General features: G+C 52.3%; 8 protein-coding genes across 8 annotated transcripts; 5 read left to right on the plus strand and 3 right to left on the minus strand.

The window, feature by feature from the left end:
* Positions 1 to 7: 7 nt before the first annotated feature.
* On the minus strand, positions 8 to 4,375 carry COCSADRAFT_142361 (uncharacterized protein). The gene is made up of 5 exons (XM_007701841.1): positions 3,983 to 4,375; positions 3,808 to 3,927; positions 676 to 3,755; positions 288 to 586; positions 8 to 232 (listed from the first exon to the last, which is right to left on the minus strand). The coding sequence occupies exons 1-5, from the start codon at positions 4,189 to 4,191 to the stop codon at positions 188 to 190; spliced, it is 3,753 nt and encodes a 1,250-aa protein (XP_007700031.1). The 5' UTR covers positions 4,192 to 4,375; the 3' UTR covers positions 8 to 187.
* Positions 4,376 to 4,530: 155 nt separating this feature from the next.
* Positions 4,531 to 5,057, plus strand: COCSADRAFT_26348 (uncharacterized protein; the record flags this gene model as incomplete). Its single annotated transcript, XM_007701525.1, has 2 exons — positions 4,531 to 4,860; positions 4,920 to 5,057. The coding sequence occupies 2 exons, from the start codon at positions 4,531 to 4,533 to the stop codon at positions 5,055 to 5,057; spliced, it is 468 nt and encodes a 155-aa protein (XP_007699715.1).
* A 298-nt stretch (positions 5,058 to 5,355) lies between these two features.
* COCSADRAFT_89271 (uncharacterized protein) lies at positions 5,356 to 5,944 on the minus strand (the record flags this gene model as incomplete). Its single annotated transcript, XM_007701842.1, has 5 exons — positions 5,356 to 5,446; positions 5,506 to 5,518; positions 5,588 to 5,650; positions 5,714 to 5,729; positions 5,786 to 5,944. The coding sequence occupies 5 exons, from the start codon at positions 5,942 to 5,944 to the stop codon at positions 5,356 to 5,358; spliced, it is 342 nt and encodes a 113-aa protein (XP_007700032.1).
* Positions 5,945 to 6,132: 188 nt separating this feature from the next.
* Positions 6,133 to 6,872, plus strand: COCSADRAFT_36742 (uncharacterized protein). Its single transcript, XM_007701593.1, has 4 exons — positions 6,133 to 6,285; positions 6,450 to 6,563; positions 6,616 to 6,679; positions 6,765 to 6,872. Exons 1-4 carry the CDS (start codon positions 6,223 to 6,225, stop codon positions 6,797 to 6,799), a joined length of 276 nt encoding a protein of 91 aa, XP_007699783.1. The 5' UTR covers positions 6,133 to 6,222; the 3' UTR covers positions 6,800 to 6,872.
* Positions 6,873 to 7,092: 220 nt separating this feature from the next.
* On the minus strand, positions 7,093 to 8,632 carry COCSADRAFT_36743 (uncharacterized protein). Its single transcript, XM_007701594.1, has one exon. It carries the CDS (start codon positions 8,281 to 8,283, stop codon positions 7,471 to 7,473), a length of 813 nt encoding a protein of 270 aa, XP_007699784.1. The 5' UTR covers positions 8,284 to 8,632; the 3' UTR covers positions 7,093 to 7,470.
* Positions 8,633 to 9,085: 453 nt separating this feature from the next.
* COCSADRAFT_90090 (uncharacterized protein) lies at positions 9,086 to 13,340 on the plus strand (the record flags this gene model as incomplete). Its single annotated transcript, XM_007701843.1, has 3 exons — positions 9,086 to 11,582; positions 11,967 to 12,076; positions 12,159 to 13,340. The coding sequence occupies 3 exons, from the start codon at positions 9,086 to 9,088 to the stop codon at positions 13,338 to 13,340; spliced, it is 3,789 nt and encodes a 1,262-aa protein (XP_007700033.1).
* Positions 13,341 to 17,709: 4,369 nt separating this feature from the next.
* COCSADRAFT_322034 (uncharacterized protein) lies at positions 17,710 to 18,832 on the plus strand. The gene has a single exon (XM_007701844.1). It carries the CDS (start codon positions 17,835 to 17,837, stop codon positions 18,411 to 18,413), a length of 579 nt encoding a protein of 192 aa, XP_007700034.1. The 5' UTR covers positions 17,710 to 17,834; the 3' UTR covers positions 18,414 to 18,832.
* A 17-nt stretch (positions 18,833 to 18,849) lies between these two features.
* COCSADRAFT_322039 (uncharacterized protein) lies at positions 18,850 to 19,329 on the plus strand. Its single transcript, XM_007701845.1, has one exon. The coding sequence runs from the start codon at positions 18,993 to 18,995 to the stop codon at positions 19,242 to 19,244; it is 252 nt and encodes an 83-aa protein (XP_007700035.1). The 5' UTR covers positions 18,850 to 18,992; the 3' UTR covers positions 19,245 to 19,329.
* Positions 19,330 to 24,028: the final 4,699 nt, after the last annotated feature.

Genomic DNA, 24,028 nt, shown 5'->3' on the forward strand with positions numbered 1-24,028 from the left:
ATCGTCACAAATACCTCAATCAAACTCCACAGATAATAACTCAATGTATATTGCATAACCTCTATCATATACATAATGTTGGCGCGCAAAACCTCTTCATTCGTCTCGAACTTCATACTCCATACTACTCGTATGCCACAACGAACTCTTCAGGGACAGTTTCGAGCTCTATAGCAGCGCTATCCCCCTAAGCAGTCGACTTGCTGAATTGAATCAAGCGCTTGACACCAACCTATTCCAGAATTAGTATATGGTCTCAAACTGCCAATGCCTGATATTCAACTTACCATCCAGTTGCTGCCCTCATCTGTCTTGTTAGTCATCAGCTCCGAGAATATGGCAATGGCCGTGTCAAATTGCTTGGCTTGGATGTTGGCCGCCAATTCATTCATCTGCTGAATCGTGTCCGGCTTGAGAAGATCCTGGTTGTTAAGATGGTCAAACAAGATGTTGAGCCTCTTCTCAGTGTCGGCAACGTGTTGCCTATACTGAGCAGGGGCCTTGCTCTTGACGCGCTGAAGCTCTGCATCGAGGATCTCATAGATTGGCCGAGATTCATCGGGTATGTGTGATCGATCACCAGAAGCTTTTGGAAATTAGTAAAAATTACTCAACTGTAGGCATAGACTGATTGAGGAGAGCGGGCGTATTGTGGTGGGTTAAAAAATTACTTACGATGCTTGGCCGCTACTGGGGCAGTACTTTGAGATTGTTCAGTTCTGGGCTGAGAGTCAGGTCTTGGCGGGCCTCCTTGAGGAGGTCCAGCTCGTGGAGGACCTTGTGGCGGGCCTCTTGGTGGAGGAGCTGCGGCTGCAGGAGGCGTTTGCTGGACGGGTGAAGGTGCGTAAGGCGATGCAGCGGGGGTAAATTGACCTGGTGGTGGTGCAATGTTGCGCGGCGGAGGCATGCCAGCCATTGGTCCTGGCGGAGCCGATGGCTGCGATCCTGGGGCAGGAGCATAACGGTTCGAGGGTGGTGCGGCGGCTGTTGGAGGTGTGTATGGCGATGCTCCACGCTGTACTGGTGCTTGCGGTGGTGCCGCAAAACCAGCAGGTGGTGGAGGAGCATACGTGCCAGCTACCGGTGATGGGGCGTACTGGCTTGGAGTGCCTGCTCGTGGAGGACCAGATGGAGGACCCTTTGGTGGCGGGGGTGGTGTTGACCTTGCTCCAGGGGAGAATGGACCTTGCGGCGGACCTGCCATTGGCTGTTGCTGGTTTGGGAATGGAGAGGCTACAGCATTCATTGGAGTACTGCGGCGTGACGCTGGCTTTGGTGGGCCAAAGTCTGGCGTGTCGTTCCATGCTGGAATATGGCCTCTGTTAGCTGCAGGTACAATGGATGGAGAGTTGGAGAAGTTGCGTGGCGGAGGTGCGATTGGGTTTTGCTGTGGAGTCTGGTTGAAGCCGCCGTAACTTGGTTGGGATACAGTCGGCTGGGATGGTTGATAGCCAGCAGGAGTGTAGGCGTTACCAGACGCTGCGCCTGCTGGCGCATACGGTGATCGCACCGCAGCCTGAGCTTGTTGCGACAAAGGATTGATTGGGGCGTAAGGTGACGCTCCCGGTTGTGTCTGGAGTGGGTTGGTTGGAGCGTATGGTGTCTGTTGAGGTGGTACTGGTGTTGCTTGGGCAGGTTGGCCATACGAGGGAACCACAACCTGGCGTCGTCCGCTGGCAGTAGACTGAGTTGGCCTATGAGCGCTTGCTGGTTGGGTCGTGGCCTTCCTTGTCGCTTGCTTGACACGATTTCTCGCCACATCTGCTGCTGGGTACTTTTCGGGGAGTAGATCCAAATACTTCTCGGCAATCGACAACTGCCCATGGGCGGATGCGATGTCAGCGTACTCGACGTACTTTGCGTACAAAGGCTCAAGTTTCCAGTCGGCATCCTTTTGCTGTTCAGTGTCTTTGAAGTCGGTCACCTTTCGGAAAACGGTGACCTTTTCAATAAACTCTTGCAGTGATCGCGCGTGGATAGAGAAGCTGTTGTCGCTGTCCGTCTTCTCAATGCTAGCCTTCTCGTTTTCTTGCAGTTCCTGCGCCCAGTTGACGACGACCTTCTCAAGCTTGGAACCAGCCAAGTAACAGAAAGATGCATCCTTGCGGTATGAAACATTCCCCTCTGAGAAGGCTTCCTCGAGACGATCACCAAGGGCCTCACAAAGATCAGGGAAGTCAGCTTGGTCAGCAAATGTGCAGATAGTAGCCATGACTTCCTTCCAGTCTTTGAGATCGGCATTATAAACGAAATCCCATAGGTTCTTTCCAACAACAGAGGCAAGAAGGCGGAGATAGTTTGGCGCGTCTGCCTGCTTCTTGAAGTATGCAGCTTGTGCTTTGGCGATGCATTTCTCACCACCGCAGATAGCGATCATGAAAGCATCCGACAATCGGTTTTCCTTAAGGCACACGTCCAATGCAGCGTTGAAATCTCCTAGCATAAGACTGCGAGCGATCTTGGTATCCGCCTCCGACTCTGACCCAGTGTAGATCTGGAAGGGGTTGTTGGTCTTCGCGCCCTTGGAAGCCGCAAGGTCGGAGAGAAAGTTGCCCTCGTTGGTCGCATTATCGAAGAACGAGGCACCTTCGTCAGCATTAGCATCCGCATCGCCGTTAGTCTTGGCTTCTGTCTTCTCCTCTTCCGCTCCTTCTTCTTCTTCTTGTTTATCGGAGAAGCCAAGGTACTCGATAAGTTTACTGCGTGGGTTCTCCGAAATGAGCGTCTCAATTACGGTCCAGTCAGCCTTTTCCTCCTCGTTGGTTGCCTTTGAGATTTTTGATTCGCAGATTGAAGTGAAGTTGCCCTCCTGCAGAGCCTTGTCGAACTCTTCGCTGGCTGTGCTGACTTCAGAGTCTACTGCGAAAGTCGAAATCGAGACCTTTGACTTGTTGTCAACAATGCCAAATCGTACCAACTTTCCTCCGAAACCAAAAGCCGCACCCGCTCTCCTCTTCAACCATTTTGGGGGTGTCTTGAGCGAGAACGATGCGCCCTGGGGCTCTGCATGTGTCTGCGCAAAGAAATCCTCTCCCTCGGGTGCTTGGGTGGCTGCCTTCTTGTGGTCCGCAGCAGCGGTAGTGTTCTGTAATGTTTGGATCGCAATCTTTCCGTCAAAGGATGCGGTTGCGAGGAGGTTCGGGTTCGCAGGGTTGAATCTTGTCTGGAAAGTCCAGTTGGTCACTACAGGGAATTCACCCAACAGCTCCCCAGTATGAGGATTCCAAGCGATTGTCCTGTTATCCTTGCCGCAGGACAGGAGAATATTGTTATCTTGTACACACCACGAAAGGGACAGCACACCCTGATCATGTGCTTGTAGGGTTTTCTCGGGCGCATTGGTGTTGCGCAGGTCCCAAACTAGCACAAGCGGGTTCTGATCAGTTGGGATGGCAGTGGCCAGTCTCGTGGGCACATTGGGATCCCATGATACTGCACTGACAGTCTTTCGCCCGTAATGGTTCAGTGTGAGGTTCTCCTTCTTCAACTTGACATCCCAAACAGTGACAAAGCCACCACTGCTTCCAGTCGCAAGAATGTGCGCAACCTTCTTGTTCCAATCTAATGCGGTGTACTCGTCGGGGTTTGCTCCAGCCTTGCCCAAGCGAAATGACTTGGATTCGTCGTCAATGTCGTGAATGAACAGTTCGCCTTTGGCGCCTGCAGATGCGAGGATGTTCGGTCGGAATGGGTTGAATTGTATCGCTTGGATCGGACCAGTGTGCTTCTCGATCTGGTCAATCTCGGCTTCTTCACTGCACAAAGTCAGCTTTGCATAATAACTCGCTGGGCTGAGAATGCTCTAACCCTTCACCTGCCCGTAACTTCTCCGCGTCCCATAGTATCAATACCCCGCTATCGAGCGCGCCCGCTATTACTCCACGGGGGTATTGTTCACTGGGTTGACTCCATGCAATGTCGTTAAATCTAGAAGAATGTTCAGTAGCTGCTCCATGTTTTGTAGATGCCACTGCCTATGTACCGTGATTCTACGCTTACAGTAGCAACTGGCTTGAGCTCAACGCCCTGCTCACTGTCGTCCAAGCCAAGTTCCCAAAGCTCCAGCTGGGTTTCGTTGGAGAAGTCGGCGTCTACAGCTCCAGCTTTTGTTCCAGTTGCAATGAGGGGCTGCGTCGGGCCGGGCGACCAGGCAAAAGCGGCTGTCCGTGGGACTTCTCGTAGACGGACCATGACGGTGGGCGGTGCTTGCACCTCAATGGCGTCAGACTAGAGGATTGGGTAATTGACAAGCAACAAAACAAGGAATTGATGGAAATTTCTTGTAGAGCGAGACAAGACGTAGAAGTGGGAGAAAGGAGAGTCGGAATTGTGTCAGAAGCACGGAGTGAGATTCGAGGCAACGATGTGCTTCACCATGCAATTCATCCACCTGTCCTTCCCTGGTCCATCGCGCGGGCGGCGCCCGATGTGTGGGTCCCGCTAAGTGGCCACGTGATATCGAATTTCCACTCAATCTCTACAACACGACTACTCTGCGAACCAGTATCGCATCGCACACCACAGACAACCATGTCCAACCTGTCTGATACTTCGCGACTAAAGGCCACGGTGTTCGTCGGCGGGCTCGACCAAGCGGTAACACAACAAACGCTTTTCCACGCGTTCCTGCCCTTTGGCGACATTGTCGAGGTGAACCTTCCCAAGCCAGAAAACCAAAGCCAGGGCGAGCAGCATCGGGGATTTGGATATGTGGAGTTTGAGACTGCAGCCGACGCGGTCGACGCGATTGATAACATGGATCGGAGCGAGCTCTACGGATCCGTGATCAAGGTAGCGCCAGCCAAACCGCAGAAAGATGCAAACGAAGGACTAGGCAGCAAGACAGCTATTTGGGAACAGGTATGTATCCTCAGTGCAGGCATGTGCGTACGTCAACCAGTGCATTAACAGGAATGCAGGAAGGGTGGTTAGCGAAGCATGCTGTGAGTGAGGAGGACCGCAAAGCCAATGAGCAGGCCCAGGATGAGTCAAATGGACCCATGGACCCGATGCAGGGCCTGGAGGGTTTGGATGAAGCTGGACCCAAGCCAGTATGAAGTCTATTGCTTGGCTTGGATGAGGTGTCCATGGTGTATGCCGGCGTTTGGGGAAAAGTGCATTTGATACCACATGCTATTAGACGTAATTATTCAATCTTGATTTGAGCGATAACAACTACTACCAGACGTCCCAATCTTCACCATATGACAAAAAAGGCATAGCACAAAGGAAACCCGATGCTTGATTTCTGAACTTGACAAGGACTTTGTCCCGTATGCTGTACCTATACACATGGCCGCTGGAGCCCTTCCAAGCCCGCCGATTCCATCATTCTTAGGGACTTGTTCCAAGCATCTATTCCTGCTTGCCCTGCCTCTTGAGGCGAAGGGTCTTGTCGACCCAAAGTTTCCGGAAGATGGAGAAGAAGGCCATGACGATGGCGACGCTACACGCATATCAGGTCACCTGTACTGTGAGTAGGCGATGCGGAAATGAGGGGCTTACCCGAGAACGACAACTAAGGAATGGGGTTAGCAAAGGATCCCTGCAAGCACCAAAGAGAGGGGGAGGGGAGGCGTCAACATACTAAGAGGCCAAATCTCCGTGGGGATGTTCTTGAGCTGGCGGAGACGCTGCGAGACGGTGTGGGCTGTTGCATTGTCAATTCAAGTTGGTTGCAGCGGCATCGAAAGCCAGGCTGTGATTGGCCTACCGCTGTGCTCCTCCTTCTACGTCTTGTTAGCAAGCCATTCGCCAGACTCAAGAGAAAGGCAAGAGGACGTACGGGGACGGGGCTGCGCAGGGCCATGGTCTGCCTCACGAAGAGCTGGGGACTCTGGCGCATAGCCATCATTCGCGTGGTCTGCATTGCCATCATTCGCGATGGCTGCATGGCCATCATGCGAGTTGGCTGCATGGACAGGGCACGGGTGGCTTTGAACATGGTTGGGGGGTTGCTGTGTTTGCAATTGGGGTCGGGAGTGGAGAGTTGGCGTCGTCGCTGGAGATCGAAAGGGCTTCACGGGTTTCGTCACAGGCACGCTGAGAGCTCGCTCGCGGAGCTTGACTGCCCGGAAAACGCCGAGCGAATTGTGTGTGGACAAAGCGTCTCGGGTGGAATGATCGCAACCTCACAACTTCACCTCCGTCACCACTTTGCCCAACGCCGCCTGCCATTGCCGCCCCGCCACCTCGAATAACCCCCGACGCACCACCGCAATCATGTCTGACAACGGCGAAAACGGCGAGGAGCTAGTCACCAAGCCCTTCAAGTTCGTCACTGGTGAGCTTTTCCCGCTACTCTGCGCATCGCAGACACCAAGCTAACTCGTCTCTTCACAGCTGGTACGCCGATTCCGCAATCTTTCTATAGTTGAAACCCTGCGAAGGACGGTTATCTGGAGCTCTGGGAATGCAGAATGCGGTGCTAACAGACTTGGGCGCATATAGGCTTCGATGCCCGCTTCCCCAACCAGAATCAGACCAAGCACTGCTGGCAAAACTACGTCGACTACCACAAGTGCATCACCGCCAAGGGCGAGGACTTTGCTCCCTGCAACCAGGTGCGCATCCCTCGGAATCATGGGAAACGAAGGCGTGTACTAATAGACGTAGTTCAAGTTGGCCTACAAGTCTCTGTGCCCCAGCGGCTGGACATCGCGATGGGACGACCAGCGTGGTGAGTACCCATCATACTCTGTGTTTCATACGTGCCACTTTCAACGACGTCTCCCTAGAGAGCCAGCAGCTGACATGTGCAACAGAGGCCGGAAACTTTCCCGTAAAGCTCGACCAGTAAGCGGCTCTCTCAGACGAGATGTAGCATGTAGCAAGTTTATAGAGCAGGAAAAGGAAGAACCAGAGACTGGCATCTGCATCTTAGTGTTCTGTATCATAGAGATTGATATCAGCAATGCAGCTTCGGTTCGCATTATTCGCCACGCGCTACACTTGCACTTTCGTGATGTCATTGAACCCTGTGCTGTTTTTGGTCCCTCACTAGTTGATTGACAAACTAACACCAGACTCAATGTGCCATTCAGAACGGATACAAAAAGCTTATACAAAAACATACTATGTAAGCAAATACATCACGAACAGCCAAGACACTGACCCTCAGAGTATGGTGAGTGGAATTTATATATTGGATACATTATCATTCAGTATCTGGAGGGGATATCTAGGGTCAATCTATATGACGCAACTTTGAAAAAAAGGGCCTTCAATTGGATGGAAGGGAACATGGTAACTCGCGGAGAGAGCGCAAAAGAGAATAGGTACAGAGAGAAGACGAGAGTGATAAAGACAGACTGCCACCCGTGACACGATATATAGAAAAAAAGGAAATAAGACCGTTAAATGCGAGGCTTGAGCGAGTGTAAGAAATCGTAAAGAAAATCGACAATTGCCATGTCGACATGTGTTGTAGTTTGGGAGAGTTAGAGGTAGTGGATGAGGTAGGAGAGCGCCTTAGTTCGGCCGTGCGTTGAATGCAAAGTTGCCTACGTATGTTGGTCCTCTACAAAAGAGCAGCAGGTTCGTAGGCAGAGGAACATATGACATGTATGGCTCCGAACCGAGAACTGGCTCATAGCGAGGGCTGTATTGTTTCAGCCCCCAATTCGGGTCGTTATTGCGGACTTCCTGTTGCTCTTCCGGTTCCTCCTGCAGTTGCCGGAGTTGCTCCTCTTCGTCCTCCTCTTCCTCTGGAATTGCGGGATCGTCGCCGTGGGCGCTGTCCTGTCGCCAATGCTTTCCAGGATCCAGGATCTCGCCGATACTGGCAAGCGACGTAGGCGCAGCTGGACGGGGTTGATAGTTTGCATCATAAACCTCGCGAGTCTCGGGATTCATCAAGGTGTCAAAGGCAGCCTGTAGGGCTCGGTACTTCTTGGCATCGCTTGAAAAGTACACAACCCGTAACCGGCGATAGGCAGCCTTGACCTCGTCGGTAGTTGCCTTTGGAGTGATTTCCAGGATGGCGTAGTGGTCGATGGCATCTGGGCTTTCAAGGGCGGGGTCATACATGGAGTCGGGAGACGAGATAGGAGAAGCCATGGGTGTGCGCTGGGCAAGGATGACGGAAGCGTCCGAGACGTAGATGGAGGCTCGTTTGCTATGCTGGACTGCTGGCGAGTTGCTCGAAATGCTCATAGGCCGTGGCCGCTGGACTGCCTCAGACTGGTTGCGCTCGTGGGCGAATCTCTTCCTAGGCGAGGGGGATCGGAACGGACTGAAGCTGGATTTGCACACTTGGTCGGAAGGTAGGGGTGAGGGAGACATGGTAGAGTATGAGTTGATCATTATGAACTAGGCACAGCAGGCAGAGGGTGTAGAAGAACAATGGGGGGCTCGGATAACAATGCTCGACACTGTGTGTGCGGAGGGGGTGGTGGTGATGTTGTTGTGGTCAGGCCGGGTGCAGGAAAACATGAAAGCGCACGCTTTGTCTAAGACACGAGAGGGACAGGGCACAGCAGTAGCTGCGCGCAATGCAGGGGAACGTTGTAATCACCAGGGCGGCCAGAAAGTGGAGCCTCGCCGCAAGATCGCGAAATGAGGATATTGTGAATGGACATAATTTAATGATTAAGCTAGGGGGCTTAGGATGAAACGAAATACAGTTGCTGGGCTAGGTGTTTGGATGACTCCGACGCGTCAGTGCTGAGGGGTGAGGGTCCAGCTAACATTCGACCGGCGCTCGGTCTGCTCGGGCATGGCACGTGCTACCGTGATCACAACTGCAACTGCAACGCAACTGCGCGCTACACGGTTGGTGTGGGGATGCGGCTAGCGCCATCATTACCGATGGCACCAACGCATGATTAGTGGCTTGTTGGCAGGGGGACACGTTCAAGCACCAATCACAGCTGGGGTGCTCGTAAGCTTCGTACTAGACTGGCTAGATTAGACCTATTTAGAGTTTTCCCACTACTGACTAAGCGAAACCGCCATAACCGCCCCACTACGAATTACTTTTGTCCCAGCACAGAGTAGGTAATAGCTCACCGTTGCCGTTGCCGTTGTCGTCGTCATCCTAAGCACAGGACCAGGCGGCCGACGACGACGACGACCACTGGCGGCCATGGCAGACAACGCGAAGAAGAGGAAGCACGCTTCTACCACAGGCCCCGCCAATGCTCCCAAACGCGCCCGCTTTCCCCAGAGACCCCAGCATGTCATCCCCGCGACGCCCACCAGCAACGCGTATCCCAATGGCGAAATCAACGTTGCAAATTTTCTCAAGTCGCACGAAAACGAAATCAAGTCGCTGGAAGGCGCCATCAAAGTAGCCAAGAACGCCCTGTCACGGCGCGCTTTCCAAGATGTCCCCAGAGAGTTGCGCAGGAGAACTGCGAGCCACAATCCCACCCGTGTGCCCAAGAGACTGCGACAACGGGCGCGGCAGGAGGCCAAGGATGACAATACCCCCATCTCAAGAGGCACCAGCGGTAGCGGTATGGGCAAGGGCAAGAAGAAGCATCTGCGCAATGAGAGTCGGGAGAAAAGCAGGCAGAACTGGGAGAAGCGGGCAAAGAAGAGGAAACAAGGCAATCCCACAGCAACCCACACCCAGGACCACGATGGAGACACCGCCATGGACCCTCCCCATGCAGACACCCCAAAACCAGCACCTCCTCCAAAGACGAAGTCGAAACGCATATTCCCCGCACTCGCGACTCCTCATACTCCTCCCTCGCGATTCCGTAGACGGCAGAGAGACAAGACATGGCTGCCTACACATCTGTGGCATACCAAGCGCGCAAGAATGACAGACCCCAAAGAGCCTCTGTGGCGGTTTGCCCTCCCTCTGCAGCCAGCCGCCAAGGCATACCGTCTTACTCACCGAGCTGCAACTCAGCGCGGGGCCGTGGCCTGGGACATGAGCTACATGTCCACTATCAGTCTCCAAGGCCCCAATGCCAGTCTTACAGGCCTGTTGAAGGGACTACACTTTGGCGCAGAAGATGCAGAGGATCCATGGCAGAACAGAGGGAGAGCGAAGAAGTGGAGGCATGGCACCAGGACTTGGGAAGGCTGGATACACGAAAGAGAGGATATGCGTCTAAAGAGGATTGCCCACGTCACCATCGTCTGGTGTGTGCCCGAGTCGGAGAAAGACAAAAGGAGGGCATTCATTCGTGTGCATCCGAGTGCTTTCTTGACCCTCTGGAATGAAGTCATCAGGGCTGCCAAAGTACAGAAGCCACCAGTTATCGTTCGGGATGCCCGCTTCGAGATTGGCTCCATCGAGATCATGGGTCCTGCTGCAGCAGAAACTCTCTGTTCTGTACTTCACCCCATATCATCTTCTTCTGACACAGATACTGGTACTCCACAATCACTGTGGTCTATGCTAGCTCTAGTAACAGATGTTGCTTCGCTGCCAGCGGGCGCATTGTTGGCATTTGACATAACAGACCCTCGGCTCCGCGATCCTCCTTCCACTACACCAACAGCACAAGATCAACACTCCATAGCGATTCTGACCGAAGCACTAGCAGCCTGGCCAGTCGACCAGACGCAAAAGGCCGCGGCAGTATTCAACACGGACGCCAGGCTGGCCGCCCAGCGAACCATGCCATCTCAAAAATCTATCAATCGCCGAAAAAGTGCATGCACACTTGGCGAAGACCTTGAGGCGCGCCCGACGGACCCAAAAATACCTGCGCTCGTATTTACGTCACGAGAGAGCAGGTCTTGGACGATACTGCTTCCGTGGAAATGTGTTATGCCGATATGGCGACAGATGATGCGCTATCCGGTCTCGACGGGCGGAAACCCGCGGTTCGGCGGCTTGAAAGAGCGACGTCAAGTCGACTTTGAGCGATCAGTACCGCATTTTCCCTACGATTTTCCCAGTACAGATGCTGGCTGGGCCTGGGAACTGCATGCGCGACAAGGGAGGAAGCTTGAATGGACAAAGCGCCCAAAGGGTAAGCGGATAGAGTGGACCACCATTGATCTTGGTAATGGCAGGAAAGGTGAAGTGGGAGAGCCCTGGGCTTGTGAATGGTTGCTACTCTTGCCATCAACGCGTAAGACTGCCGACTTCTCACATCAGCGGTCAGAGGAAGGGTATACTCCGCTGCGTCAGCTGTCGTCTGTTCAGGCCAAAAAGCTCGTGGATGGCCATCTTTTGGTTGACAGCCGGTTACTATCAACCTGCGTCTTCGCTGTAAAGATCACAATGGTACAACGTGGTACTCCAACAGAATGCGCCCGCATCTACCGGCTGCCAGCAGATGCAGAGCTGCGAAGCAAATGGGTGTCGCTAATCCCACTTGGTGAAAACAAGCGCATACCAAACAAGAAAGGATCTCAGCCTAGCGATGTCAAGCCTAGTGGTAATCCGAAAAGGCAGCTTGCAAGAAGACTACTCGAGCCGCCAAAATTAGACCAGGGCCCGCCCAAAGCTGGTGAGGAGGATTACCCCTTGGTTCCCGACGAGGGGGACCTGGTTGGCTTTGTCACCACAGGCAACTACAACCTCGCAGAGGGCATGCCGACTGCTGTAGCCAACCTGGCTGTGGGCAGGATGCTGAGCCTTGTGGGGGCACAAGGGATATCGCCGTCGGATCGTATGTGCATTGTAAGACCAGCGGGCAGTAGCATTGGCCGGTTAGCGAGATGGGAAGTGAGGTGAAAGGCGCCAAGTATCACTCTAAATAGATATGTACTTATAGGTGGGCGATAATGGATAGCATTGATGTCACGTTAGGACCGTTGGGAATATGATATTATGCGCTTTGCATGTCGGTCGTGTGCGTAATGGGGGTGGGGTAGGGCAGATAGGTTCACAATAGGCTGCATGGGGAGTGCATTGCGCTAAATCGGGCCCGGGGGCAGGGGTACTATGGGTAACTCCCGCAACTAACGCTAACGTCTCAGTGTGTCTATGTCCGTTCATGTGCCGTGCCAGCGCCTCTTCTCCCCAACACGCACCGTCGACGGCGAGCAAAGAGCGACAGAGCGAGAGAGCGCGCGCGACATGTCTGAGGACCGGCTGGCAGACGACCAGGCCGAGGGCATCGCCTCTGCCGTCGGACTGCCGTCGGACGCGCTGGCAGAACTGGTATGATGGTCTCCACCCATAACCCGCCTCCTCTGTTATGCGTCCTCGACAAAGTCATTGCGCCCTGCTAACATTGTCGCAGACAACGGATATATTGGACGAACTGCTGAGCAACATCGTTTATAGCACCGCGCTATCATGTCACCGGTCCGAGAAGCTGCTCCGCATGCAGTCGGCTGCAACCCAGGCCGAATCAATCGCCCTCGCCAACCTCGAGCCGCAGTCGCAGAAGCAAAACACCAACGGCGCCATAACAATTCCCATCGCAGAGACTCTAGCAGCGAAATATGAGAATGGGCGCGTATTTCTCAAGGGGAATCCGCTCAAGACGACGCCTGAGATAATATGTCCGCATTGCAAGCTACCGCGCCTCATGTATCCCATCATGGGCAAAAGTATGCAGAACCCCGATCTGACCAAGGAGTACTGTATGCTCTACCCCTGGGTACAGAGGTCGGGTCACGATGTCTACGGCAACCCGTTTCCTACCGACATGGCCAAGAGCAAGAAGGAGCGCGAGCTTATTAAGCAGCAGCAAAAGAATGCTGAGAAGGAGAGCGTCGGCACACCCGGATCGCAAGACACAGACATGGCTGGTGGCGACACCAAGGAAATCAAGCTCAACACGGGCGGTAAGCCAGCCTCATATATTCCGTGGCACACCTGTCCAAACTGTAAGCGTAGTTTGCTCATCACGCGATTCGCACAACACTTGGAAAAGTGCTTGGGTATAAGCGGGCGACAGAGTTCACGGAACGCAATGGCAAAGCTTGTGGGTCAAAATGGCTCAGGTTCGGGTGTTGGCAATACGCCACTCGGAAGCCGAATGGGCACACCCGCACCCGGTTCCCAGGACGCCCCAGCTCCAAAAACCAGCAGCAAATCCAAAGGCATCTCGCCTACCAAGAAACTCGCTGCCGGCGACGATGCAGACGCAGACGAACTCGGCCTAGACAACGACACGCCCGAGCGTCGCAAGATCAAAAAGAAGAGCTCATATATCAAGAAGGCCGACCGAGATAGATCTACAAACGGTAGCGGTGGCACCCTCAAAGTCAAACTCAAGACAGGTAGCAGGCCAGATCTCGACCGAAAGCACAGCGAAAACAGCGAGAGGGGCGAGGGCAAGAGAGACCGCGACGCAGACGACGGCGGCGATTCGCCTAAGAAGAAGAAGATCAAACTCAGCTTAGGTGGCGGCGGCAAAGACAGGAATAGGATGAGTGCTAGCGTGGAGCCGGCGAATGCTGCGTCGCCCGAGTAGTGACAGACGCCTAAGCATGCAAGCAGATACAATGTCATGTATCTCCGGCCATGCGAGAGTGTTGTGTAATGAAGGTGTAACATTGTACTATCAAACGCGGGGATGGGTAAAGCATCTGAGCGGCGTTTTCCGGTTTTCTCTTTTTTATTTATATCTTCTCTGGGGAAGAAAGGGACTTAGGCTATACCAAGGCACGGGGAAGCGTCGAGAGAATCATCGACCTATGGGCGTTTTTTTGCTCTGTCACTTTTTTTCTCTCTTCTGGTTTCATTGTTTGTTGATAACTAAGTGTTATGAGAGCTCTTCTACGTTAAGTGGGTGCTATGTATCCATCTTTAACTTTTTTTTCGTCAGATTCTTGTGGTAGTCTGCTGGTGAGTAATAGTGTTACTTTCTTCTTTGTGTGATTGACTTTACGCTGAACATACTGTGAATATCTGGCTTCGTATGACGTGTAGAGTTTTATTTAACCATCCGGATAGACATGTACGATGGAAGATGGTCTTGCATGTACACGCTCTGTCATGTAGGCATTACAGCATTGCTTTCTACCGTGGCTTTTCAATTGCTTGATGTACCTTCCTGTACTTATACATCAAATTGTATGGTTTCTAATTACTACTTCTTCGAGGTACATTCATTAAGTCTCATATAATGGCAATATCAAATCTGACCCCCTCTAAACCCCACAAAAACTCCTTTATACCAAAGACCATTTCCGTATTAAACCTAATTGCTTCCCGAATTTCGAGATACAGAGAGGAGTTATTAAGTTCTAACGTTGAAGAAGCTTTCTTAATTTCTCCTGACTGACTACTGCACTAATTTTTGAGCCAAAGATACTGTATCTAGCCACTTTAGATAACCCGCATCAGCTAATACAGATCACCAAGTAATGACAACTTGGATACAAGTAATTGCATAGGAATAATTTTAGGGTCCGAGTAAACGCAACTGGTTGATCGTATTACGTGAAATCGAGTCCATCACGGAGCTGGATATTAGCCTTCGATGAAGTTCAATCCCAATTTGTCAAATATTAGGAGCTAAAGCCATACAAAAAAAAGGGAAAAGCAAGCAAGCCAACTCATTTATTCAGAACATGCATATCACATAGTATAAGCGCATTTTTGGATTTGCCAGGCTGTTCCTCACCGATAACAACCCTGTGGCTTCAATAGAACATTACGCTACTTTTTTTATTTTCCGAAACAGAAAATAATTATATACTGACCGCTCCAAGCCACATGGGCAAGCACAGATTTGGGACTTTTTAACCTCCTCAGGTTGTTCTCGCAGCTGGAACAACGGAATGGTCGGATATTTTACTAACAGGGCTGCCCTGCCTCATGCTAAAGGACGACACGAATTCACGCCTTGGTATTCGAACTTGAGCATTAGTCTTCTTGCAGGACGTTACACATGGTGGATACTCGGCAAAGTATGCCTACCAATAAATGATACTTATCCGGGGTTTTGCATATATGTTAGAAATACCATTTCGCAAATCCTACATGGGATTGTCCTCATTAGGCACGCATATACGTAGGATGTTTACGCAAGTTCCGAGATGCATGAAGATCTCTCGGTGCCATTGAGTGGGGGAGTAGCAGTAGCCATGGCATGAGTGGGTCAGTGTGTGAGACGGTCCTTGCACTTTAATAATTTACGACAGATGACGCGTATGTTGTGTTCAAGATGCAATGACACATTGCAAAAGTGCTGTCAAAAGCGGATAATATAACCATGTCTTATTGACACAGCACGTGTGCCGGCCACATGGACGGACAAAAAGGGGGCCAGGCAAAGTCTCAAACGTCTGGGATTGAGATCAAGGCTTGTAATACCCAGACACCAATAATTCATGAAAATCGAATATGATTTCTAGAACACAAGGATTCATAGATCAATCTTGAGATATGTGACCACATGATTGAACGCCCTCTAGAGGATTGGACACCATGTGCTTAGCATTGCCATATAATGGTTTTGTGGCGGCAATCGTGGAGCCATGTAGGTATGTTGAGATCGGAAAGATCTGGGCATCTATCAATCTAGCGGATACAAAGTCTCAAATCCTGTCAATCTATGATCCAGTCTGATAGCTGTTCGAGGCGTCCAGCGATGACTTAACCCTATTCGTTAGCCCAGACGTCGGCTGCGATCCTTACCTCCGCGGTATCTTCTCGAAAACGCGGATGCGACCCGCCATCAGGGTTCAGCCGTGTGACAGGGCGTGCCTTGATTGCGGAATCTCGAGAGCTGAATATTGGATGACGAATGTCAGGCGGACCCGCTCATATCGCAGTGCAATTACGAGTTACGATCAGGAGTGTGAAGACAACAGTAGCAGAAGACAAAGTCTGGACTGATGTTCTGAGCAAAGTTTACCAGAGTCGCAGCAAACGAGATGGGATCATCGCGCATTCTCTGCAGAGGGACTAGCGCGAACCATCGTCACTGCTTCGCGAGAGTCTCTTTTGCTTTCTCCCCCCTTTTATCTCACACATCTTGGCCAAAGTCAAAACATGCCGCTCGCAACACGCCGTCGCACGTCATGCCAGCACCACAAACAATAAAGTATCGTATTCCGCGCTACCTCGGCGCCCGCGAGCAAAGCGATGAAAAAAAGGAAGGAAAAAGAAAAACCCTTGTCAACATCAACACCAAGCCACGATTCGGGAGCAAGTCAAAATCGCACTACACAACTGGCGTTTAGTCATGTCACTCTGAACCAACACTGTGGTTCCTTGCTCATGTCCGTCTTTTTTTTTACTAATCAAGGCTATATACGTTACTCGGTCAGCAGTCAGCTCCCTTGTTGGCGCTTGTCAGCCCATTTGGCAACAAATTGGTCTCTCGTAAGAAGGACCTAGTAAAAAAGAAGGGATACGTTGGTGCGGCTGTCGCACACGATGTAAGGGTGTGAGCAGAAATGCAGGATGAGGGGGGCTAGGACGTTGGCCCGTGCAACCAGCGCCTGCGTTCCAAGCGTCTTTGCTTTTTTTTGCCTTTGCTCCATTGCCCGACTCGTTGCTAACGACAAGTCTTAATCATGATGTCTGTCAATATTTCTGGCAAATGGTGGGGGGGGGGACGAAAAGCAAGCCAGCTTACTTTTTTACTCTCGATCCTGTTCCCCCACCACCAGCATCACTTCCCCCCTCTCTCTCTTTCTTCCAATTTTCATTATCATTTTTGCCTCCCCCTCAACTCTTCGAAGAATCTCTTTTCCCCTGCTTTTTCTGTCTCGGAGTAGAGCCATCATTGCTTTCCGGGGTAGATGAGTTACTTTTTCATCCTATCGATTCGTTAACGTCATTACCGTCACTGGATCGTGGCTGCTTTGTGGGTCTCTTCACGAGGGCATACATAACGATTAGACGCTCGTTAATCTGGACATCCCCTCCTGGTTCGAGCTACTAATATTTTGATCGTGTTCCGGATTTTGATCGTACGCCTGGTTCCGCCTTGTTCCCGTGGAGTTGTGATGCCGTTCCGGTAATGTTGAGAGGGGTTTGAAAGACTGGCTACGAACGAATTGGAGAGCTAGTGTGTCGTAGCGTGTCAGAGGGATCTGATCAGCCATTGTGTGTTGTCGTCGATTACAGAACCGCGGACCATTACAAAAGAAAGAACGCCTTACAGAACGCTACACCACTCTTTACCACAGGACAACACGATCTTTGGACTGAAGGCCTCTCATAGGAGGTATCCAATCTAGTTCTTACCTACTATACTGATCGCCAGACACTATCTTGTCTTTCAGTACTAAGACATCCGAGTTCTTGAAAGCATACGACCAACCTGAACATGTGTTACATTGTCTACACTATACACGTGTGCAACCACTGGATCCCCCAACCGCAGCCCAACAATGGGCCCATACTGCGAATCTGCGACGAAGCCGAAAAACTACGGTTGGGCCACCCGTGTCCCGAGACGCAGCGAGAGCATAAAGTCAACAACAGAAGTCAGGGGATGTGTACAGGGTGTATGTGGAAAAAGGTTAGCAAGTAAGAGGAGCCTAAAAAAAGTGTGCCTGGATAGAGTTCAAGAGTCCACTTACATGGTGGTCCTGGGAAAGACGAGATATGCGGGGACCGGAGGGTTTGGCCGGGGAGCGCGACCAGGGGCCCAGCAATGGGGGTGGCGGATAGTACGGAAGGGATGGACGGAGGGCATGCACGTACGCGGGGGACTGAAACCTCAAAGGGAGACATTCTCGGGAAGACTTGGGTAAAATCTACTCACTGTGTACGGCTTTTTCAAGACAAGGCGCCGGGCACCAACGCTCAAAAAAAAAGTCGACCGACAAAAGGCCGCATGGTCGACACAAGGCCTTACCTACTAGTAGGACAAGAGGGAACCTGGAAAGCGAGCAAACATGTGCACCGGGCTTCTCCGATCAGCCATGGATGCGATGCCCACATTTCTTGAGAGGCACAAGTGAGAAGGCCCGAGTTGTGGTTTCGGTCCGATGGGCAACAAAACATGAAATGTCGTTTTTTTTTCTCTTCCTTTCTCCCGTTTATCCCAACCGGGCTAGGAACGTTTGGCGATTCATCTCGGTGTTTTTTTAGGGGTGAGGGGCGGGTTTCTTTTCCGGAGGGAGAGTTTTTGTCAGCCAGAAAAGGGATAGCCGTAAGGCACCATAACGCGCGTTATATTCCCCCAATTGTATTATTTTGTTTCCCTCCAATGGCTTGTCCCTTTTTCTTTTCTTTCTTTACAATTTCAATAGTGCAATCTCTCCTCTCTCTCTCTTTCTGGGAAAATAGAAAGATCGATATGCGGTCCGTGGCATTAATTAGCCACAACCATTACTTACTTACACAAAGCCATTACGGATATTGTAATTTGTCTTATGTCATGTATTTGCCTCATGCGATCAACGGTCAGAGTATCGTGACATGTTTATGCGTTTCAACGTGTGTCTGTGTGCGCGTGTGTGCCAAGGATGGCGAAGAGATGCTCGGCATGCGATCGACTTTGCGACTCATGTTGGAAGGGCATCGAATCGGACCCTCGCCCCCCTCCCCACCTTGTTTGATCATCGAGCTGAACGCTTGAAAAGTAGAGACTGCCTTGCAACAGATGCGTCAAGCGTTTGAGCAGCCCTGGGCAGGACAGACGCAATGTATACTATATGTGTGCAATAGCCGGCAGATACGAGGCTGGTCGTGACGCTCTAGTATGCATTTGGGACAAACCGGTCTTGGGCTCAAGCGTCATCCGCAATGCACATGCATACTATGTACCTGTGTAAGTACAGGGTATGGGAGTTTGGGCTTGAGCATGGGGGTTGGGGGGGAGGAGGTTTGGTAAAACCGGACCATACAAAATGTGTCCCAAGCTGCTAAAGTTACGTACGTAACAGAACCCCGTTGACTTTCCCGCCGGGTATATGTGAAAAAATTACTCAAAGATAAGCAAAATAACAAAGATTGTGCTGGAAAGAGATAGAAATACAGGTATTGATGGAAAGTAAAGCTTTAAGGTTTAGGGGATCAGGCATTGCACATGTCAGCACTAAACATGGGGAGAGATGACTTTGCTTTAATCTCATCTCAACGGTCTGCTGCCGCTAAAGGGGAAGGGGGAAGGGAGGTATCTAGATACCGCGCGGCACGAACGGATAGCTAGCGCAGTATGCCTCGAGGCGTTAGGTTGGCGAGGAACCCTTACTACTCCTACCTCTTTCTACCTGGTTCCGTCGTCACCTGTCAGTCGACTAGGGCTTACCCCGGGATCCTTTCCACATTTTTCTTCCTAAGTACACAGCCATTGACTAGCCCGGTATGTACAGGCTTTGAATGTCACTGCCTTTTGTCACAAAGCTTAGTTTGGTCGCTACGGGACAAGGGACATGAACGAGGTGCAACATGTTTAAATGGGTTCTAGAATATAAGGTTTTCGATTCAGCGTTGAAGCGGACTTGTACTTACATTCGAAGGACTCGAGGCCCTCATTGGTTCATGTCCGCCAGATGTGATTGAATTGATTGTGGCGGTTGGTGGATTCTGAAGATTGACTTTGCTGGGTCATGTAGCGGCTTTGGGCCACGCGCCAGCATGGATCAGGGCCGCTGTTTCTATTATTGCACATTGCAAAACTTCTGTAAACATCTTGTGCATTCCCATGTAGAAACAAAATGGACACGTCAGCAGGTTTTAAACAGACAGAGACATATCTCGCGATGGTGTGGTATAGACATTGCAACGCATCATGACGTTATTGTCCCAAAGCCTTTGTCATCGGATCGGGAACCAAGCGGGTATACGCCGACATACTACCTTTGCACTACACGCAACAACGAGGTGGCAGCGAAAGTGCCGGATCAGCCACCGAAGCTGGGCGCTTGGGATTTTGCTTTCTTTTCTTGGCCCAGTCAGCCTAGAGCCCGCATGGTTGCTAATGCAACCCATTTTCGACCCCGGGCAATGTCACCGGGAGGAGCGTGTGGTTCCACCTGTGGTGGCAGGGTTGCTCCGAGATCTTGCCGGCCCTGGCTGTAGCTGCGCCCACAACAGCCCCCAAGTCATCAGCTTCAGTGCACAGCCAGGTTGCACATGATGCAGGACAGACGTGGTGTGGGAGCGGGAGGGGCGGTGGGCCATGGGCAGTGGGTGATGATGGCGATAATGATAGAATTTGCCATTGTCAACCACGGCATCGCGTACGAAGCGAGAAAGCGGGGACACTCACTGCATGATGCGCCTTCCCGTTTATTCGAGCGTGTGCGTGTGGCAAGTCATTGCCCGGTTGCTTGGACAATGACGGACGCAGGGTGGGACGATAAGTGGGCAGAGGAAATGCTTGTCCCTTGCTGGGCCAGCAGCGAATGCAGCAAATTGTGGACCAGCAAACGAGTCGTCTCCCTCTTGCCTCTCCACTGCATCGTCATGCGCTACCTGTCAGACAACGGCGCTTTCCAACCACTTGCATGTCTCGCCCACGCGGGGTCTGTCGATCGCCCGCATTAGCCGCCTGCATTCTCTCCCGGAAAGTGATGCAGAGGGGGAGGACATACGTATGTACTTAGTACATACTTAGATGCTCGCGTGTAGTGTACTAGTAGAGTAAGCAGCCAGATGGAACAAAGTTACCGGGTCCCGGGGGTACCAGGCGGAACCGTTGTCAATGAATTTGGATCTGCATGGGACGATTGTTGCTCCCGCACCGCTTATAGTAATATGGCCTAGATTAGGTGTCGAGTTTGCACTGACGCATGGCTACAAGTAGTCAGGCGTCGTATGACGGTTCGGTATCCCACACTGTATGGAGGGGGCGGTATAGCAAGGATAGCGGTAAAGGGGGGAGGGGAAGGTGAGGTTCACGGAATCCCGCTGAGGAGGAAAAGGAGAATTGGCTAAATAGGCCAGACGCGGTAGGCATCTGGGCGCCAGTATGCAGCCGTGTGGGTGCGGTATCGCATCCATCCGAGTTATTGATAGCGGGATCCCGTATTGGCGGCTTGTTGTACGGCTATGTTTGCTTCTGGTGGGTTGGGGTAGGTCCAATGGGCTAGCACTGGCACAGCACAACAAGCAGCAGAAGCAAGCTGGGGCCAGGCTCGTCAGGCAGCCCTCAGGTTCGATACAGTGACATGGCTGGGACAAAAGTATGGCGCCAGGATGAACGCAGCAAAATCTCCGCACCGGCAGCCGCCTGCTGGGGCGCCGCCAAGACGAGGCTCTCTCCTTCCATAAAGCCCACGCAGCTACTGCCGCTTCAAGAACGACGCCCAATTTAATGCGACGCCTCAACTGCCCTCCCGCCTCAGCCACCCACCTGTGCCGTGTACATACTTGCTATAGTGACTATGCCATTGACGACAAGGGCTACTTGGGCTACGGTGCGGGTAGGCTAGTGCAGTGTAGATCCGAGAGCCTCGTCATCGATGCATCGGTTCTTGTTCACCGATGGCTAGTTTGGCACGTCAAAAAGAAAAACGTCTGGCACGCGTCTTGTTCAGAACGGGACCGGGTGATCGCAACAACATGATAAGCTTGAGTACTGATGGTGTGGTTGACCTCTTGATGTTTTCACATGTGTATGCATGTACTTATGTAGTGTATACTACATATGACGGAGCCGCTAGCAAAAGACTTCGATATCTGTATGTACTGTGTACACACGTCAAGGAGACAGAGTTCGTCTGTTGGTAATCGGTTGATGCACATGATACTACAACTGGGAAAGCCTCACAAGGCACAACGGCAGTAGAGAGAGACTTGGACGCGTCATGGGCGTCAACAATCGTCGTGACAAGCATGGTGCATAGCCTCCGGCCAACACGACCGCTGTGGCTCTGCGCCCAATACGCTTGATTGGTGATGCAAGCAATGGCAACTCGCTCTTGACCTTCATGGTTGCCTTGTAGAGAGTCGAGCCGGCAGAGTTTCACACGCATGTCATGTCAATGGCTGATACTGCGCCTGCTGCCATTGGTCAGGTTTTTGCCTTTGCTGCCCGAAGTGTGTAGTGTATCAAGCCTGCTCGCGATGAAGATGACATAAGACGAACATTTATCCGTATTATGGCCAGAGTATATTTCTGCATCTTGGCATCTGGCTGCACCCAACCTGTGTCTACACTGCTACCATATCACTAAGTAGAGATAGACGTCGGCATATCGGTACATCGGCACTCTGGATGGGGTGGCCATTACTATAGCGGCCGAGGCGCTAACTATCAGAGTCTCGTGTAGAGTACCGGGCTGTTGGGAACAATATCCGTATGTGTACATAGTTTGTACTTGTGTAGAGTAGTAGTACGCTCGCAAACCAACCTGCATCCACTCAAGAACACTACCAGCAGCCAAAGCCTAAAATGCAAAGCTTGTGTGGTTGCTCGTCCGATCATTTTCGGCGTTGTGGCCTTAGTCCACGACAGGTGTGGTGGAGAGGAAGTGCACCCATGAAACAAACTATAAGCATGTTTCGCATCCGCCTTACACCTATAGTGGGTGCTCGTATGGAAGGCATCTAGGGACCGTAGGATGCGCCAGCCATTGGCCGCTGTGGCCGCAACGGGAGTGGGAGTACCCTTGGTAGGTCGAGATTGTTTCAGAGCCAAAGTATGGCATCGGACGTGCCCCAAAGTCACTGGACCTTCCGCATTCGTGGCTCACACAATGGGGGGCGGCTCGCTAACCGGCACGGCTTCGCCCCTGGGCCCACACCGCTTAGGTAAGTTTCACGTGGCTGCGGTTCTCTCCCCCAAGCCCAGATGCGCTGAGTGGCGTTTTTGCGGGCCGATGTCCTTTCTGGTCACGCCTCTCCGTGCCACCCCAGCGCCCACCAGTGCGGCGCGCCAGACCTGTTCATACATAGTCCATCGTATGTATGTATGTAAGTCGATACGTACAGATATATATGGAGACGTGTATGCACGTACGTGCGCCTCTGGGGAGGAGGGGGAGGCTGCAGGCTGCAGGCCGCCCAGCATGCTCCCCTCGGTGCAATCATGGCTCGAGGGCGCGGCAGTAGCAGACCCCAAAGGCCTGGTCCTGCAGGCTGAGGCGGCGACGCGAGATCCCGGCTACAAGCCCAGGCGGCAGCAAATGATCGGCTCTTGTCAGATTGCAGGCCGCGGCAGGGATGCATTGGGTGACACGAGCTTTCTGCCGAGGACGCGGGAGCGGAGGACAATTTGCGTCAGCGACGTGCCAAGCCGCGCTAAGCAGACGACCGGAAGCTTCAGGTGTGGAGGTGTGTCTGCCGCTTTGGCGGCGCTGATCCGTCGTTAATCATGACACCCTGCCCCTCGTGTGTCACCGTGCGACCGTAGTCTGTGTACCAGGGAGCCTGCGCGGTGCCGGCACCCTGAGCCCAGCCTTTCGACGACAACTGTCAGCACCGTCACACGCTGTGGTCTAGCTGCAGCGCATACAGGCTGTGTTTCCGCACCGTCGCAGTTGCGCCTGCTGCCATTGCCGCAGCGCTGTAAGTATGGCACATGCAACACGCCCCTCGCCCCGCGCCCCTCTTCTGGGGGCTCGTCTGCATACAAGAGTCGGTGCGACGCCCCACGGCCACATATGTATGTCCTGCAAGCTGGACAAGTTGGCCGCTCGGGCATTGCTTGCAGTTCGCAGCAGTCCAGCATGGCATTGTTGCGACGCCTCTCAGCAGCGCGCGATAGGCGTCCTGACCCACGACCCACGACCCACAACCATCGCCCTCGCAGCTTGCCCGTGACAAGATGGATGATCGTAGCTTTGACTTTTATGCATTTGACCAACCCACATTCCAGATGCGGAGAATTTCATTCCATCAAAGGGGGGATTTTATTTTTGTACTAGAGGGCAGTATGACGGCAATGTGCGCTCCTTCTGTACCCAGCCCTGAAGGCTAGGCGTGCTGCCGACGTTTGGAAAAGTGGTGCAACAACGCCGCTGCTGCGCGATCCAAGCTGCCAGACACCAGGCACAAGCCCGAGTAATGACAGCACCCAGTGGCGTCCTGGTGCTGATGGTGTGTATAGTGTAGGTGCTGGAACACCGGCCAAATAAGATTCATCTGATCACTATATGTATGAGGCGCATATAGCGCCATGTGGTAGCGTATCCATCACAACCGAGTACTTAGCGGAGCCCGCTGAACCTGGCACGAACGCTACCGGATCGACCACGACCTCGTTTCCTGACTGTGACAGCACGACATGGGAGCAGAACAAACACG

Source organism: Bipolaris sorokiniana (genome assembly GCF_000338995.1).
Source record: "Bipolaris sorokiniana ND90Pr unplaced genomic scaffold COCSAscaffold_7, whole genome shotgun sequence".
Taxonomy (NCBI): domain Eukaryota; kingdom Fungi; phylum Ascomycota; class Dothideomycetes; order Pleosporales; family Pleosporaceae; genus Bipolaris; species Bipolaris sorokiniana.